Source organism: Etheostoma spectabile, chromosome 8 (assembly GCF_008692095.1).
Source record: "Etheostoma spectabile isolate EspeVRDwgs_2016 chromosome 8, UIUC_Espe_1.0, whole genome shotgun sequence".
NCBI classification, from domain to species: Eukaryota; Metazoa; Chordata; class Actinopteri; order Perciformes; family Percidae; genus Etheostoma; species Etheostoma spectabile.
This window is the reverse complement of record NC_045740.1, coordinates 28,508,368-28,520,914: the sequence shown is the minus strand read 5'-3', so window position 1 is coordinate 28,520,914 and position 12,547 is coordinate 28,508,368. Positions and strand designations below refer to the sequence as shown.

The 12,547-nt window shown below is 41.8% G+C and overlaps 1 protein-coding gene across 4 annotated transcripts in view; it reads left to right on the top strand.

Moving 5' to 3' along the window:
• srgap1a (SLIT-ROBO Rho GTPase activating protein 1a) overlaps window positions 1-12,547 on the top strand; it is a 94,996-nt gene that overhangs the window by 65,816 nt on the left and 16,633 nt on the right. For 3 of the 4 annotated variants that reach the window (XM_032524712.1, XM_032524714.1, XM_032524715.1), the window contains exons 12-18: window positions 377-482; window positions 2,387-2,447; window positions 3,696-3,773; window positions 4,025-4,159; window positions 6,066-6,171; window positions 6,391-6,615; window positions 8,158-8,237. In XM_032524712.1, the coding sequence (XP_032380603.1) occupies window positions 377-482; window positions 2,387-2,447; window positions 3,696-3,773; window positions 4,025-4,159; window positions 6,066-6,171; window positions 6,391-6,615; window positions 8,158-8,237 (791 nt within the window). Of the gene's footprint in view, window positions 1-376; window positions 483-1,103; window positions 1,138-2,386; window positions 2,448-3,695; window positions 3,774-4,024; window positions 4,160-6,065; window positions 6,172-6,390; window positions 6,616-8,157; window positions 8,238-12,547 lie in introns of all 4 variants that reach the window. The other variant, XM_032524713.1, reaches the window with a different exon arrangement.

Here is a 12,547-nt window from a genome sequence, read left to right as displayed (position 1 = left end):
CACACACACACACACACACACACACACACACACAAACAGACTAAGAGAGGCAATCCCCCGCAGGGCCTGTCATGTGGTAGATGATGATACATATTATGTTCCCAGCCGGTTTAATATTCCACTGGCCTGTGATATCTTGTAGAGAAAGAAAAGAAGTATAAAGGAAAAAGTTAATTCCCAGGTTTCAGCAGTGTCTGAAAATACCCTCATATGCCAGTCCGTCATCTTGAGTCGATGGGTTCAAAAGATGAATCAGCCTCAACTTCAGTTTACATTTTTGTAGGACATAAAGTTTATTGGAGAATACATAAACCACTCTAAAACGACAAATGCAACTGCATTATTAACTTATTCCAATGCATTCTTTGTATTCTAGACATCCCAATGGGCCGCTCAAAACCCACACCGGCACCCGGCGGGCTAGACCCTGCTCTGTTTTTAATGTTAGGTTATTTAATGGCAATTTGGAGTCATTTATCAAGGTACTGATTACCAATCCGTCCGCTTGACAATGCTCCTCCTCCTGTCTTTTTTCTGTCTTGCTATGGCTTTCTGGCCATTTTGGTGGGTTCCCCCAAAGCATTTTAGCTTTGATTTATCTTTTACCAACAAAAAACAACAACATAGTTGTTGGATTCTTTAAACGTTCCCCATGAGTGAGTAGCGGTCTGCTTTTGGGATGTAAGGGTAACTCTAAAGGATTGGAGGAGGAGAGGAATGGCAGTTGGAGGGATGTTGGTCTCAGTCCTCTCCCCTGACTCACTGCTGACCTGGCATCAGTGAGCTGCTCTGGCAGAGATATTCTCTCCTTCTCCCCCAGAGCGAGAGCCGAGACCAGTGAAACAGCAGGTTAAATAGCAGTCAGGGAGCAGATGCCAGGCTGATAAGGTGTGCTGCCTCCCTCCACTGGCCTCTTCACTGCCTCTCACTGGTGGCCATGTCCGGTCTTGCCTGGTCCTGTCCACTTCCTTTTGGGTTTGATGCCAGCGCAGAGTGGAAAGAGGGTGCGCTCTTAGGAGAGGCTTTGGTGGGCAGCTGCTGTGGTCCTAATCCGGGTCTTGCTTTTCTCTCTCTTTCTGTTTCTCTGCGACACTTCTCTGTAGCCGGGGACGACGGAACTCACACGCTCGACACCAGGTAGACACCTTGAAGCATCTTGGGGGGGCCCATGCTGCTTGCCTGTTCTCATTTCCTTAATCTGTCCTGCCCTAACAACATTGACCCCTCATGTTGTGTTTGTCTATCTCTTATATTTGTTACCTGATGAGACTGAGACAGACTGAATTGAAGGTTTTCCTTCTGCTTTAAAAAGCCTCAACCCTCTTGGCCCAACTCCAACAATAGATAGTCGATTTTGGCATGGTCACTGTGTTTTGACAGTGTGTATACCCCTGAGGGCTGTAAACAGATCCACTGTATCATTAAAGGCACGTACGGAGTCCCTGTCCAGCACTGAGCCACAGGGGCAGCTGGCACCGACGCAGAACAAGAGTGCACCCTCAGTGTGTGAGAGGAATGTGTTTTCTCTGAAGGAGACGGTGCTGCTCCTCTCAACCCCGCCACTCCTGCCCCGAGCTCCATATTGAGTGTGTGGCTCTTTAGATAAGCTCTCCTTAATTTAAACACAGATTGCAATTGTATGCTAGCATAACAAGTCGCAGAATATATTTAGCATCACTGGAGGCCAAACAAAATGTGTTGGATATCAGGTCTGTACATGCTAGGCAGTAATTTCTGTATATTTTCTGATATTTCATGATCAGTGAGTTATTATGAGAGACTGGGCATGAACAAATAGTCAACTCAGTCTGTCTCAGTAAGATCTCAAAAAGGTAACCCTCACTCTTCTCTTACACTGGGTGTGCATGTTTATATACTTTTAACATCAGGTTAATCAGTTTCTGTTAGAGCCCGACCGATACGTCAGCAGGCCAATATCATTGCTCCATATATTAGATATATTGGCCTATATGTTTTCAGATATTATGTACAAAAAGGAATTAAATAGAGGTAAACTGCCATGATAAATGTATTATCTGCATTTGATACTACACAGCTAAACCAAGTTTTGTTTAATGTTTTTCTATTCATTGTTATTGAAAATAATATAAATATGAATCACATTTACTGGTAAACACTTAGCATCATCTTAAATGTACTAGTACTGGTTATGCTTGCTATTGTAGAACTGTTTTTCTTACTTTGTATCTTTACTTTTGATATATCTTCAAAACAGAATGTATTTTATGTAAACAATATTATTACTGCATACAATTTTCATTATTCTCACTTACTGATGTCTCAAAATGTCGGGCTCTAGCTTTTGGACATGTAATACAAGCTATGATTTGATATTTGGGTGTTTTTGTTAACTTTGCCTTCAAAGGACTCTGGACAAGCTATCCCCCGTGTGGTTGAAAGCTGCATCCGCTGCATAAATTTGTATGGTGAGTTGGTTGGTTACAGTGTATGAACATTTTTGGGAAACGCTTTACTTGACAGTATCGACATAATCGTGACATGACACTGTCATAACTGTGATGTGACACTGTCATGAGCGTGTCATAAACCTTTTAAACAAGTCATAAACATTTATTACTTCTGTCATTAAGTGTCATTCGGTTTTTGTTATGACAAGTTGACATTGTTTGGGTTGTCTTGATTATGACAACTTGACATTAATCAAAGTGATATTATCAGAAGTTGTCTTGGTCATGACAAGTTGACATTAAATTAGGTTGGGATGTCTTTGTAATGACAACTTGACAATAACCAGGATGACATTACCAGAGGATGTCAAGGTTAGAGTCCAATTCACTTGGTCAGACAGAAGTGTGACAGGATATTTCACAAAACTGACTGTCATGACACTGTCATGACAGTGTAATACATCGTAATATCACTTTGATTAATGTCAAGTTGTCATAATCGAGACAACAATATCAACCTGACATGACAAAAACCGAATGATACTGTTTATGACTTTATAAGGTTTATGATTAATTAAGCAATCATAACTTGTATTTATATTTTCTTTGAAAAATTCTTCTCAGAAACCAAATGCAACCCGCTTCATTTCAAAGTCTATCTGACATTATGTGACACTACCAGTGGTTTCCAAGCATTAATTGTTTTGGGTGTAGTTTTCCATGCTGGCGATTTCAGTGTGTTCAGTCATGGGAAAATGCAGATTCCATCCTGTTTACAGCGGTGCAGCTTTTTTACACCCAGTTTCCAAAACAAACAGGGAGCTTAGCTTGGCACAACTGATGAGTTACAATATTGGTTTTAAACCAAATCTTTTTTTAAACTCAAAAGCATGGTTTATAAGCTCGTCCACTGCATCTTTTGGAGCAGCAAACTAATGGCGTAGAAATCTAAAAGAGACAAACAGCCGACTAATCATGCTTCCTCCTGACCCCTGACCTCTCCCCTTATTAAGTCCTAATCCCAGCTGGGAGACACTTAAGTAAAGCTTGATTGCGGCCTCCCCGACTCATTAATTATCTTTAATTAGAAAAGTGAAGGGGCTTAACGAACAGGATGTGCCTTTTAGGTCCAACTAAAGTAGGCTTTATTTGCTGAGAGTGGGAGTTTCTTTCTACGACCGTCAGAGTGGACCTATGAGCATGTTGGGTGTGTCTGTCTGCCAGTTTCTCCTTTTTCCTTACCCTCTATCGTTGTCTTTTGTGCAGGCCTTCAACATCAAGGAATATTCCGTGTATCTGGATCCCAGCTGGAAGTCAATGACATCAAGAACTCTTTTGAAAGAGGTACATTATGTATCTGTTAAACTATATTAGCTACACATTATCACCTGGATCTAAAAATGTATCTCTGCTTTTGCCACATTGTTGTCAGACGTAAATCTTTGGTACAATTAGGGAATAATTATCAATTATACTGACCATTTTTAGCTAGTGGGATTTTTGAGTAGTTATTAAGGTATGTTTCACATAAAATCATTAAGCATTTTTAATAGTTGGGGATGTACAACTGACCTTCCCGATTGCCTGTGTCTTAGGAAACGACCCCCTGACGGACGATGAGAACGGTCATGACATCAACTCTGTGGCTGGCGTTCTCAAACTTTATTTCCGTGGTCTGGAGAACCCTCTTTTCCCCAAAGAGAGGTTCAGTGATCTGCTGTCTTGCATCAGTAAGAACGCACACATTTTTGCCCATGATCACTAGTTTTATGAGTGCCTTTCTTTGTTGTTGATCATGGCATTACTCAGTGTTTATCTGTTGAATCTTTATTGTGTTCAAAGATTATTTTTTGTCTACAAAACGGGAAATGAATCCCACTCAGGTGGCTCATGACCTATGTTTACATATAAAAATGCATCTCCGCAGACCGTCTACTTTTTTTAACTTGGCATTGTCCTTCTCACTAACACCATGTTTTATTCCCCAGATTCTGACATTAGATCAGATTTTGATGGATTTACACTTACTCTGGTCTGCAGCATTTGGAAATCTTCAAAGTTAGAAACTTTAGTCTTATTAGCTGGCATCTCTACCATCATTCATTTGTATTTCAAATATAGTCTTCAGATGAAACAGTGTAATTAACAGTCTGTAGTATTTTGTCAGCAGATGGCTCCTTCTCTTTGAAACTTTGTGTTGATACTACTTTGTGGTATTTGGTAGAGTACTGAGAAGGATATTACAGTATCTGTTGTAAGTGGCTCAAAGCTGGGCACACTTACAGGATCGTAGTGGAATGTTAAATGTCTCCAGCACTGAGCGGCGTTTGAATCCAGAGCTGAATCTACCCTGAAGTCCTCATAAGAATAGTCACATTGTCATTTTGCTGTGAGTCAGCTCACAGATCAGTCAGCTCTTTGTGTGGCTTTTTTTGTTTGTTGATCTTTTAAGACATAACATTGAGGGGGGATGGGGGGGCTTTAGGCTCTGTAAAAGAACAATTGAACATGTACATAGTCACATGGGCACAACGGGTGCTGTAATGCCTCTTGCAGCTTTGTGTGGGCCATGCATGTGTGTTTCTAATGTTGTTGCAAGTGTGCGAAGTGTGTCTGTGTGCGTTTCCTGGGTGTACCTTCACACATTTGTGCAGGATGAGTGATGGGGATTCCCTGTTTACATTCCCCAGCTCAACATGCCAGTGATTGCAGTGCGGGCTGAATGCCCAGCAAGCTTCGTATTAAAATCCCTTTGCTTGTTCCATATGGAGCAGATCGGACCAGCTACAAGATCACTTTTCCATTTAACCGCTCTCAGTTGACTTTTTTCACTAAAGCGGCGTACTGCAGCAAGTTATTTCTTTCATTTGGGACTTTGCAGCAGGGATTTTTTTGCATGGGTGTTTCTCACGTGGGTTTGTAGGTGATGTAAAAGCATACAACGGAATAGATCTTTAAATAGTAGCTTCTGAAGTGTTCAGGGGCCTTGCAGAATCCTAGTTAGGTATTCATGAAAAATGAAATGCATCGCAAGTATTCCAGAAGCCCAAATCCCAGATGGCACAATGTGGCTGGAGGTTGACAAGGCTATTTTTGGCAGCCAGCCGAGCCCCAGATCAGCCAAATAAAATAGCCTGCTTCAAGTACCACAGCGGAACAAATAATAATAATACCGTTGACATAATGAAAGACATAAAGGTTGGAAGTCTTGTTTAAAGGAAGGACAATGTTCCTGCAGTATGCAATATGATTTAGAAAAGTAACTCACTCTTTTTCCTCTTCCCCTCACTCTCCCTCTTCCTCTTCGGTGTCAGCAGTGGAACACAGTCTGAGGTTACCACCACAAAGTTGATATGCTGTGGCCTCTACACACACACACACACACATACACACACACACACACACACACACACACTTTTAATATCCCTACATTAGTAAATCTTTGCTGGTCCTCTAGAGACTTGCAGTAATTCTGATAAGTAATTGTCTCCGCTTCCGCTTCCTTTTGTATTTCTGCTGGAACATGGTGCCAATCAATAAGTGGACATCAAGTAGATGAGGTGATGCATTTTACCTGCAGCAAAGACAAGTCTTTTTCATTTAACAATATTTTTTTCTTGTATTACAATCCTCTAGGGATAGAAAACCTGTATGAGAGAGCAATACACATCCGTAAGATCCTCCTGACCATTCCCAGATCAGTCCTCATTGTCATGCGCTACCTCTTCGCCTTCCTCAACCAGTAAGTTTATTGACACTAACCAGTAAATCAATCCTGTATTTCTCTTCATAATGATTTCCTAATCTTCAGTAAATTGCATTCTAAATGAAGATCATCCACTGCTGTCAGTCATGATTTGATGTGAAAAACTTTACCCACTGCAATGTCCTCTCACTCAACTTGGTCAGTTTGTCCTCCTCCTTCCTTTTATTCTTTCTTTTATTCTCCTTCCCTTTCCAGCCTGTCCCAGTACAGTGACGAGAACATGATGGACCCGTACAACCTGGCCATATGCTTCGGCCCCACGCTCATGCCCACGCCAGAAAGCCAGGACCAGGTCTCCTGCCAGGCCCACGTCAATGAGATCATCAAGACCATTATCATCCACCATGAGACCATCTTTCCTGATGCCAAAGAACTGGATGGGCCCATCTATGAGAAGTGTATGGCTGGAGGAGACTACTGGTGAGGAGTGATGCATTTAGCTGATTAATTCCTCAAACATTAGGTACCTGTTCAGGTCAGGGTTCAATATCTTGTTCAAAAGACTCAAATGGCTTTAACGCAAATCAACCTTAGATCTTCGAGCTACAAGACCACCCTGTCACCGGTGTCTTAACAGTGAAGCTGTGGGTTATCCAGGATTAAAAGGGGAGATGAAAGGCATTCTGATGAGATCACTTCATGCAGCTGCACAGATTTCCTCTACGACATGTAGGCTTGAGAGTCAGACAGACACTGGTGGTTGTCTTTATCCCTTTTTTCTGACCATGAATGGCACGCATCCAAACCTCCTTCATTAGGGACTCACTCAACATGCAGGTATGCATGTTCTCTCAACGCTGCAGCTGTGTCAGAAGTATGTCAGTGGCGTTGATATGAGTAATTACCCTCACCAATTACGAATCTGTGGTTACGGAACATGACAGGGGAGAGTGTGTTTCAGCACTGACTTTACTCGGTGGACTCTTTTTTTGTTTTTAGTGAAACAGGCTGAAACAATCATTTGAATTGCGATCAGGGGCAGGAGGAATAAGATGGGGTCACCTGGCAGGGAAAGGGTTTGAGGTGAATTGCAGCACATACTGAAGTTAAACAGACCTGAGTCCTACCTTAGGCCCTTTGCGAGCTCCACTTATGTAAGCAGTGCTTATTACTTGTTTTTCCTTTTCTATGCACCCACATCATCACAGGCTGACAGGGATAATCACCCGTCTCAGCACGACCATGTCCCCCCGGCAACGCGCACGATGCCCTGGGGAGATTTGTTGTCTTGGCTTCCTCCCTTCCTTGCAGGGAGAGGAGGCTACTAGTGACATGCTAGCAGGGGAGGAGACGCTTAGATCCTGGCAGGGGTAATCTGTGTGTGTGTGTGTGTGTGTGTGTGTGTGTGTGTGTGTGTGTGTGTGTGTGTGTGGCATTACCACCAGCTTTCTCAACACCATGCCAGAAGAAGACCATTTACTTAAGGAGGTCGAACCACAGATGGAGGATCTAAGCTTCTCTCAGAATGATGACCGCCATTTGAACTTCCGCCTTCCGTCTATTCATTGTACAAACCTCCCTTCATCCCTGTTATCATCAGGGGTGGCTGTGACTCATTGGTAGAGTGGTTTCCTGCCAATCGGAAGGTTGATGGGTCGATCCCTGACCCATTTCGAAGTGTTCTTGGGCAAGACACTGAGCCCTGAGTTGTCCCCGATGCTGCGCCATCGAAGTGTAAATGTGTGTCTATCTGATGAAATAGACATTTTCTATGGCAGCCTCGGCCACAATGTGTGAATGGTTCCTTTACTATGTAAAAGTGCTTTGAGTAGTCGTTGAGACTAGAAAAGCGCAATATAAGAACAGTCCATTTACATCACTGAAATTTGCTAATTCTGTTTCCTGGAAGAAAAAGAAGGAAAGGATACAGGCTTTTTGTTTCATATGAAACTATCCCTTGACCCCTGACCCTGATTTGGCTGTGACCCTGACAGTGTGCATTGTTGTTGTTGTCCACCACAGTGAAAGCCCCTACAGTGAGCATGGAGCCCTGGAGGAAGTAGAAAATGAGGGAGGGACAGAGACACACACCAGCGAGGATGGTGAGTAACTATGCAAATTTGTATGTACATAAAACTGGGTGATCTCATTGATATGGGCCTTTTTGCACTATTGTTTTCCACCAAATTCCATTTTTAAACATAAATGTTATGTTGTAAACATTCATTTAACTTTACATGCATTTAACTTAATTCTCAAGAAACACACACTCACTCATAAATTAAACTTCTGTTCTCTGCTTAAACGCCATGTCCATATTGAAACTTTCTCTTGTGTCTGCGGTGCTGTGAGGGTTGAATCCAGCTCGCTGCATCTCACTGCAGCTAATCCTGCCTTTCAGCCATTTAAAAGCAGCAACCTTGAAGGGCCAAGGAACTGGGCTCACAGTGATGGACCGCCATTCATATTCTAATGATTTTGCTTCTCTCTCTGGGCCTCGGGACACTTTCACATCCCCCTTTTAGTAATTCATGGGTGGTCTACACCAACTGGACCTTTTTGGGAGAGAAGTCTTGTTTTTTAAGGGTCACAGTCTTGGGTTAAAAATGTTCAATTCCCTTAATTCTTTCCCAGTAATTTGAAAAATAATAGCAAATGTATGGAGTGCGTGTCAAAAGTGTCAGTATTAAATAGCTTTCCAAATATTATATGGCCTGTTTTACTTTACATTTAACTACATTTCCATGTGTCCAAGAGAAATATGAAGAAATACAGAAACCACCCGGCTCGTGTAGCCACTGGAGGATAAAATAGACTTCTCTCAGACATGGCGGGAACTGAGCATTTGTGTGATTGTACATGTGGTCCTTTCTTTGAGTGAAATTAATACCAGTTGGTCTGAGCTAAATCAAATTGTGAGTTAGAGACATTGCTGTTAATATCCAGCAAAAAAGCAACAAAAAAAGACAATAATACTTCCTGCTCATTTAAAAGTGATTAATATTCGTGACGGAGAGCTGACAAGATGTAGTCACTATGAGACAAAAAGAGTCAACCTATAGTTGAGCTGAGGCTTCATATCTTACCTTAGTAACAGACTTCCCTAAACCTGTTTCCATGGTGACAACTGCCCCAATCCTGTCTTACACCCAGAGATGATTTTAGGGGCTCCCTGTCACCGATGCGTCATCAGTCTCCATAGAGAGATTATGGAAATATGGTAGATCTGGTCTCATTACATCAGCTGTTTACAATGTTGGGGAGTAACATAATACATTATCCAGCATTACATATTCAGAATACAAATTACTAGTAACCGTAATCAGTTACAGTTACTATTGAAATAGTTCAATCAATGGATTACATGACAAAACTTCTCTTTCTCAAGTTTATTCACTATCCAAATAAATTAAGGCAACTCCATGCATTTCCCAGGAGCCCTAATATGAAAACAAAAAAATGAGCTTTTTGCGTGATCACTGATAGAGGTAGAGAAGGAGCCGGAACCGGCACAACAGAGCCAGGGCAGGACTGCGTTTCTGTCTTGGAAATTCAAACAGCATTTTGCATTAAATAAAGAACAGGGAGAACAAAATATAACTGTGCAGTGTAACCTCTGCTTGCCAGCAACCAACCTCCTTTCAGCAGCTAAAGCCTCTTAAAGTAAGTTACTTTTTTTGATTAGCCAAGGGTAGTCTTGTTGTAGTTTTTCTGGTCACATTGCTATTTTATAGTTGTATCAGGTACCTGATTAGTGTACACGCGACTTTACATTCTCCTATGTGCTGATTTACTAGCCCCAGAGCCATTGAAAGACTGACTAGTCCCATTTGACATGCTAGCTAAACGTTAGCTAAAATTAGCTTGTGGGAGCAAGACTGCTGTTAGATTTATCTGCTTGTTCGTGTACACATTCAGCCAGTTGGAACAGAAGGACACACCAGAATAGGCATGTTTACTAAGCAGTATTTTATGGCCGCATTCCTACACTTATAAAAGGCATTTCAATGTGGAAGTAATCGAAGTATTCAGAATACGTTACTCAGATTCAGTAACGTAACGGAATACATTACAAATTACAGTTTTGGGCATGTATTCCGTGTTCTGTAACTGAGTACATTTTGAAAATATCCTTCCCAACACAGGCTGTTAATCACTCTGCTTTCAAATCAAAGTCATCATCATGATGTCCTTCCTAATTAAAAAGGACTTCTGATTAGCTAAGGAAGGCTCTCTCTGTGAGGATTCCCCTGTAAAACAAAGATGACAGCAAGCAACTCTTTGAGTAATTAATGGAAGATTATGTTTTCCAGAAATCCCTTGCTATCATGGTTTTGTTCCACAAGCTTCTCTGAGCGGACTAAGAGGATGTCCTCACTGACTTGAGTCCCTCCCTGCGGAGTCTTGAACTGTGGTCAAGTTATTGTCGTCAGTTATTTTTATATCCCCATGACCTCATTTGGATTTCAGACACAAAAGCAAACCCCCTTTCCTGTTTGGTTACCAGCACTTGATTCAGCAGACGTTTATTATATGCCAGTTATACTGTATTGTGAACTGCGTTCACTCGCTTCTCCAGGCTTTACATGTGTTTGCCCTTTATGCTCTGAAAGTAAGTGAGCACAAGACAGACAGAGAGGAGTAAAGCCATTCCACATGTTGGTCTAAGTAGCTGTCCGGAAATGATCCTGCCTCATGGGCGCAGCCCCCCCACGTGTGTTAGAGCTCATTAGCTTAGATAGATGATGTGGACTGGCCAGATTTAAACAGAGAACACCCTAAAAGTAAAGCTAAGTGATTGTTGCTTTTTTTTTAAAGTATAGTCCCAGTTTGCGGCTCTCGTGTATTAGCATTACATTTAAGTAACAGAACTGGGCATCCAGTTAACCAAAAGATAAGCAGAAAGTCATTTAATTTGCAACGAAATTTTGTACAGACATTCATGGTCCACAGAGGATGAAGCCTACAGACTTTTGTGATCTCCTGACTTTTCCTCTAGCGCCACCATGAGGTCAACGTTTTCACTTATTCTGGGAAATTTGGCACAAACATCCATGTTTTCCCAACTGTAACTTTTGATCCCCTTCCTTTTTATATAGCGCCATCATCAGGTCAAAACTTTAGTGTCTCCCATATGTTTGTTTATGACCCGTAACCTAAAAAAACAATTACATCAGCCTCACCTGCCCTTTGTGTTTTGTGCAAACTGGCAAAAAACGATGGTAAATATGGTAAACATTACATCTGCTGATCATCGGCATATTGTCAGTCAATCAATACATTGTTGTTCTATCTGCTGGTAAAAAAAAAAGGTCAAAGGTGAACTAACTGGTACATTGATTATATATCGCTATCACACAAGAGTGTAGCAGAATGTCCTTGTTGTCAAGTGTCCTAGGCTGCCAGGCTTACTGTATATTGATAAAGGGAAGTGTATTTTGTTTATTGTACTGTCCCTTTTCCCCATAAAGAGCTGCATCTAGCCTGCATTCATCTTTTTAAGTCCAGCTTGAAGTCTTCTGCTCTGTTTGTAGCAGCTTTCATCTGAGATTAATATTTGTCCTCAGAGAAAAGAGAGGAAAAAAGGAATAAAAAGCGTTTCATACCCTCTCCTATTGTACTGATCCTAACCATATCTCACACCAGGCTTCTGCTCCCCTATTTCTATGTATAAACATGGATGTGGAGCAACATCCACCCCGACTCTGCGACACTGTTGTGTAAAACATCTGACAGTTCGTATCTCTTACAACACAGGCCTCCAGCTCTCACGGTTCAACATTTCTTTTACTCCAGTCGCAGCGTGAGCGTGCATGTGTAAGTTTGGGTGGTTGGGTCTGAAGCGATTCTCAGTTATAATTGCACAACACGACAGAGGGGATCCTTTACCACGCTGAGATTTGAGATTATTGCCTTCACACTGTGTGTGTCAGTGAGTGAGTGAGTGAGTGAGTGAGTGAGTGTGGATAAACATTTGTAGAATGGATGGATGGATGGATAGGTCGAAGTGAAAGATGGAGAGGAAGAGAAATCCTCTGCACTAGGGCTGCACAATTAATCGAATTTTAATCGCGATCACGATTTTGACTTCCCACGATCAAATTTGCGTGATAGAGCGATTAATTTTTTTAAAACGTCATTTCATAGAACGCTCCGGGTTTTTTGCAAAGCCAATCTACTGCTCCGTCAACCCGTCTGATCATGTGCCAGTCAGAGTAGTTCCCTGCACCCATTGCAGCTTAGTTTCTAGATGTAGACAGTCACAGAGGACAGAGTAACGGGAGGAAAACTCAAGGTTTACCAGTTTACCAGTAAACAACATTTGTCCCGTCTGTTGTTTTTCAGACAACAGCAGTGAGTAGTGCTAGTAGCGTCTGTTAGTTGTTAGCTAGTTAGCGTCTGTTAGCTGTTA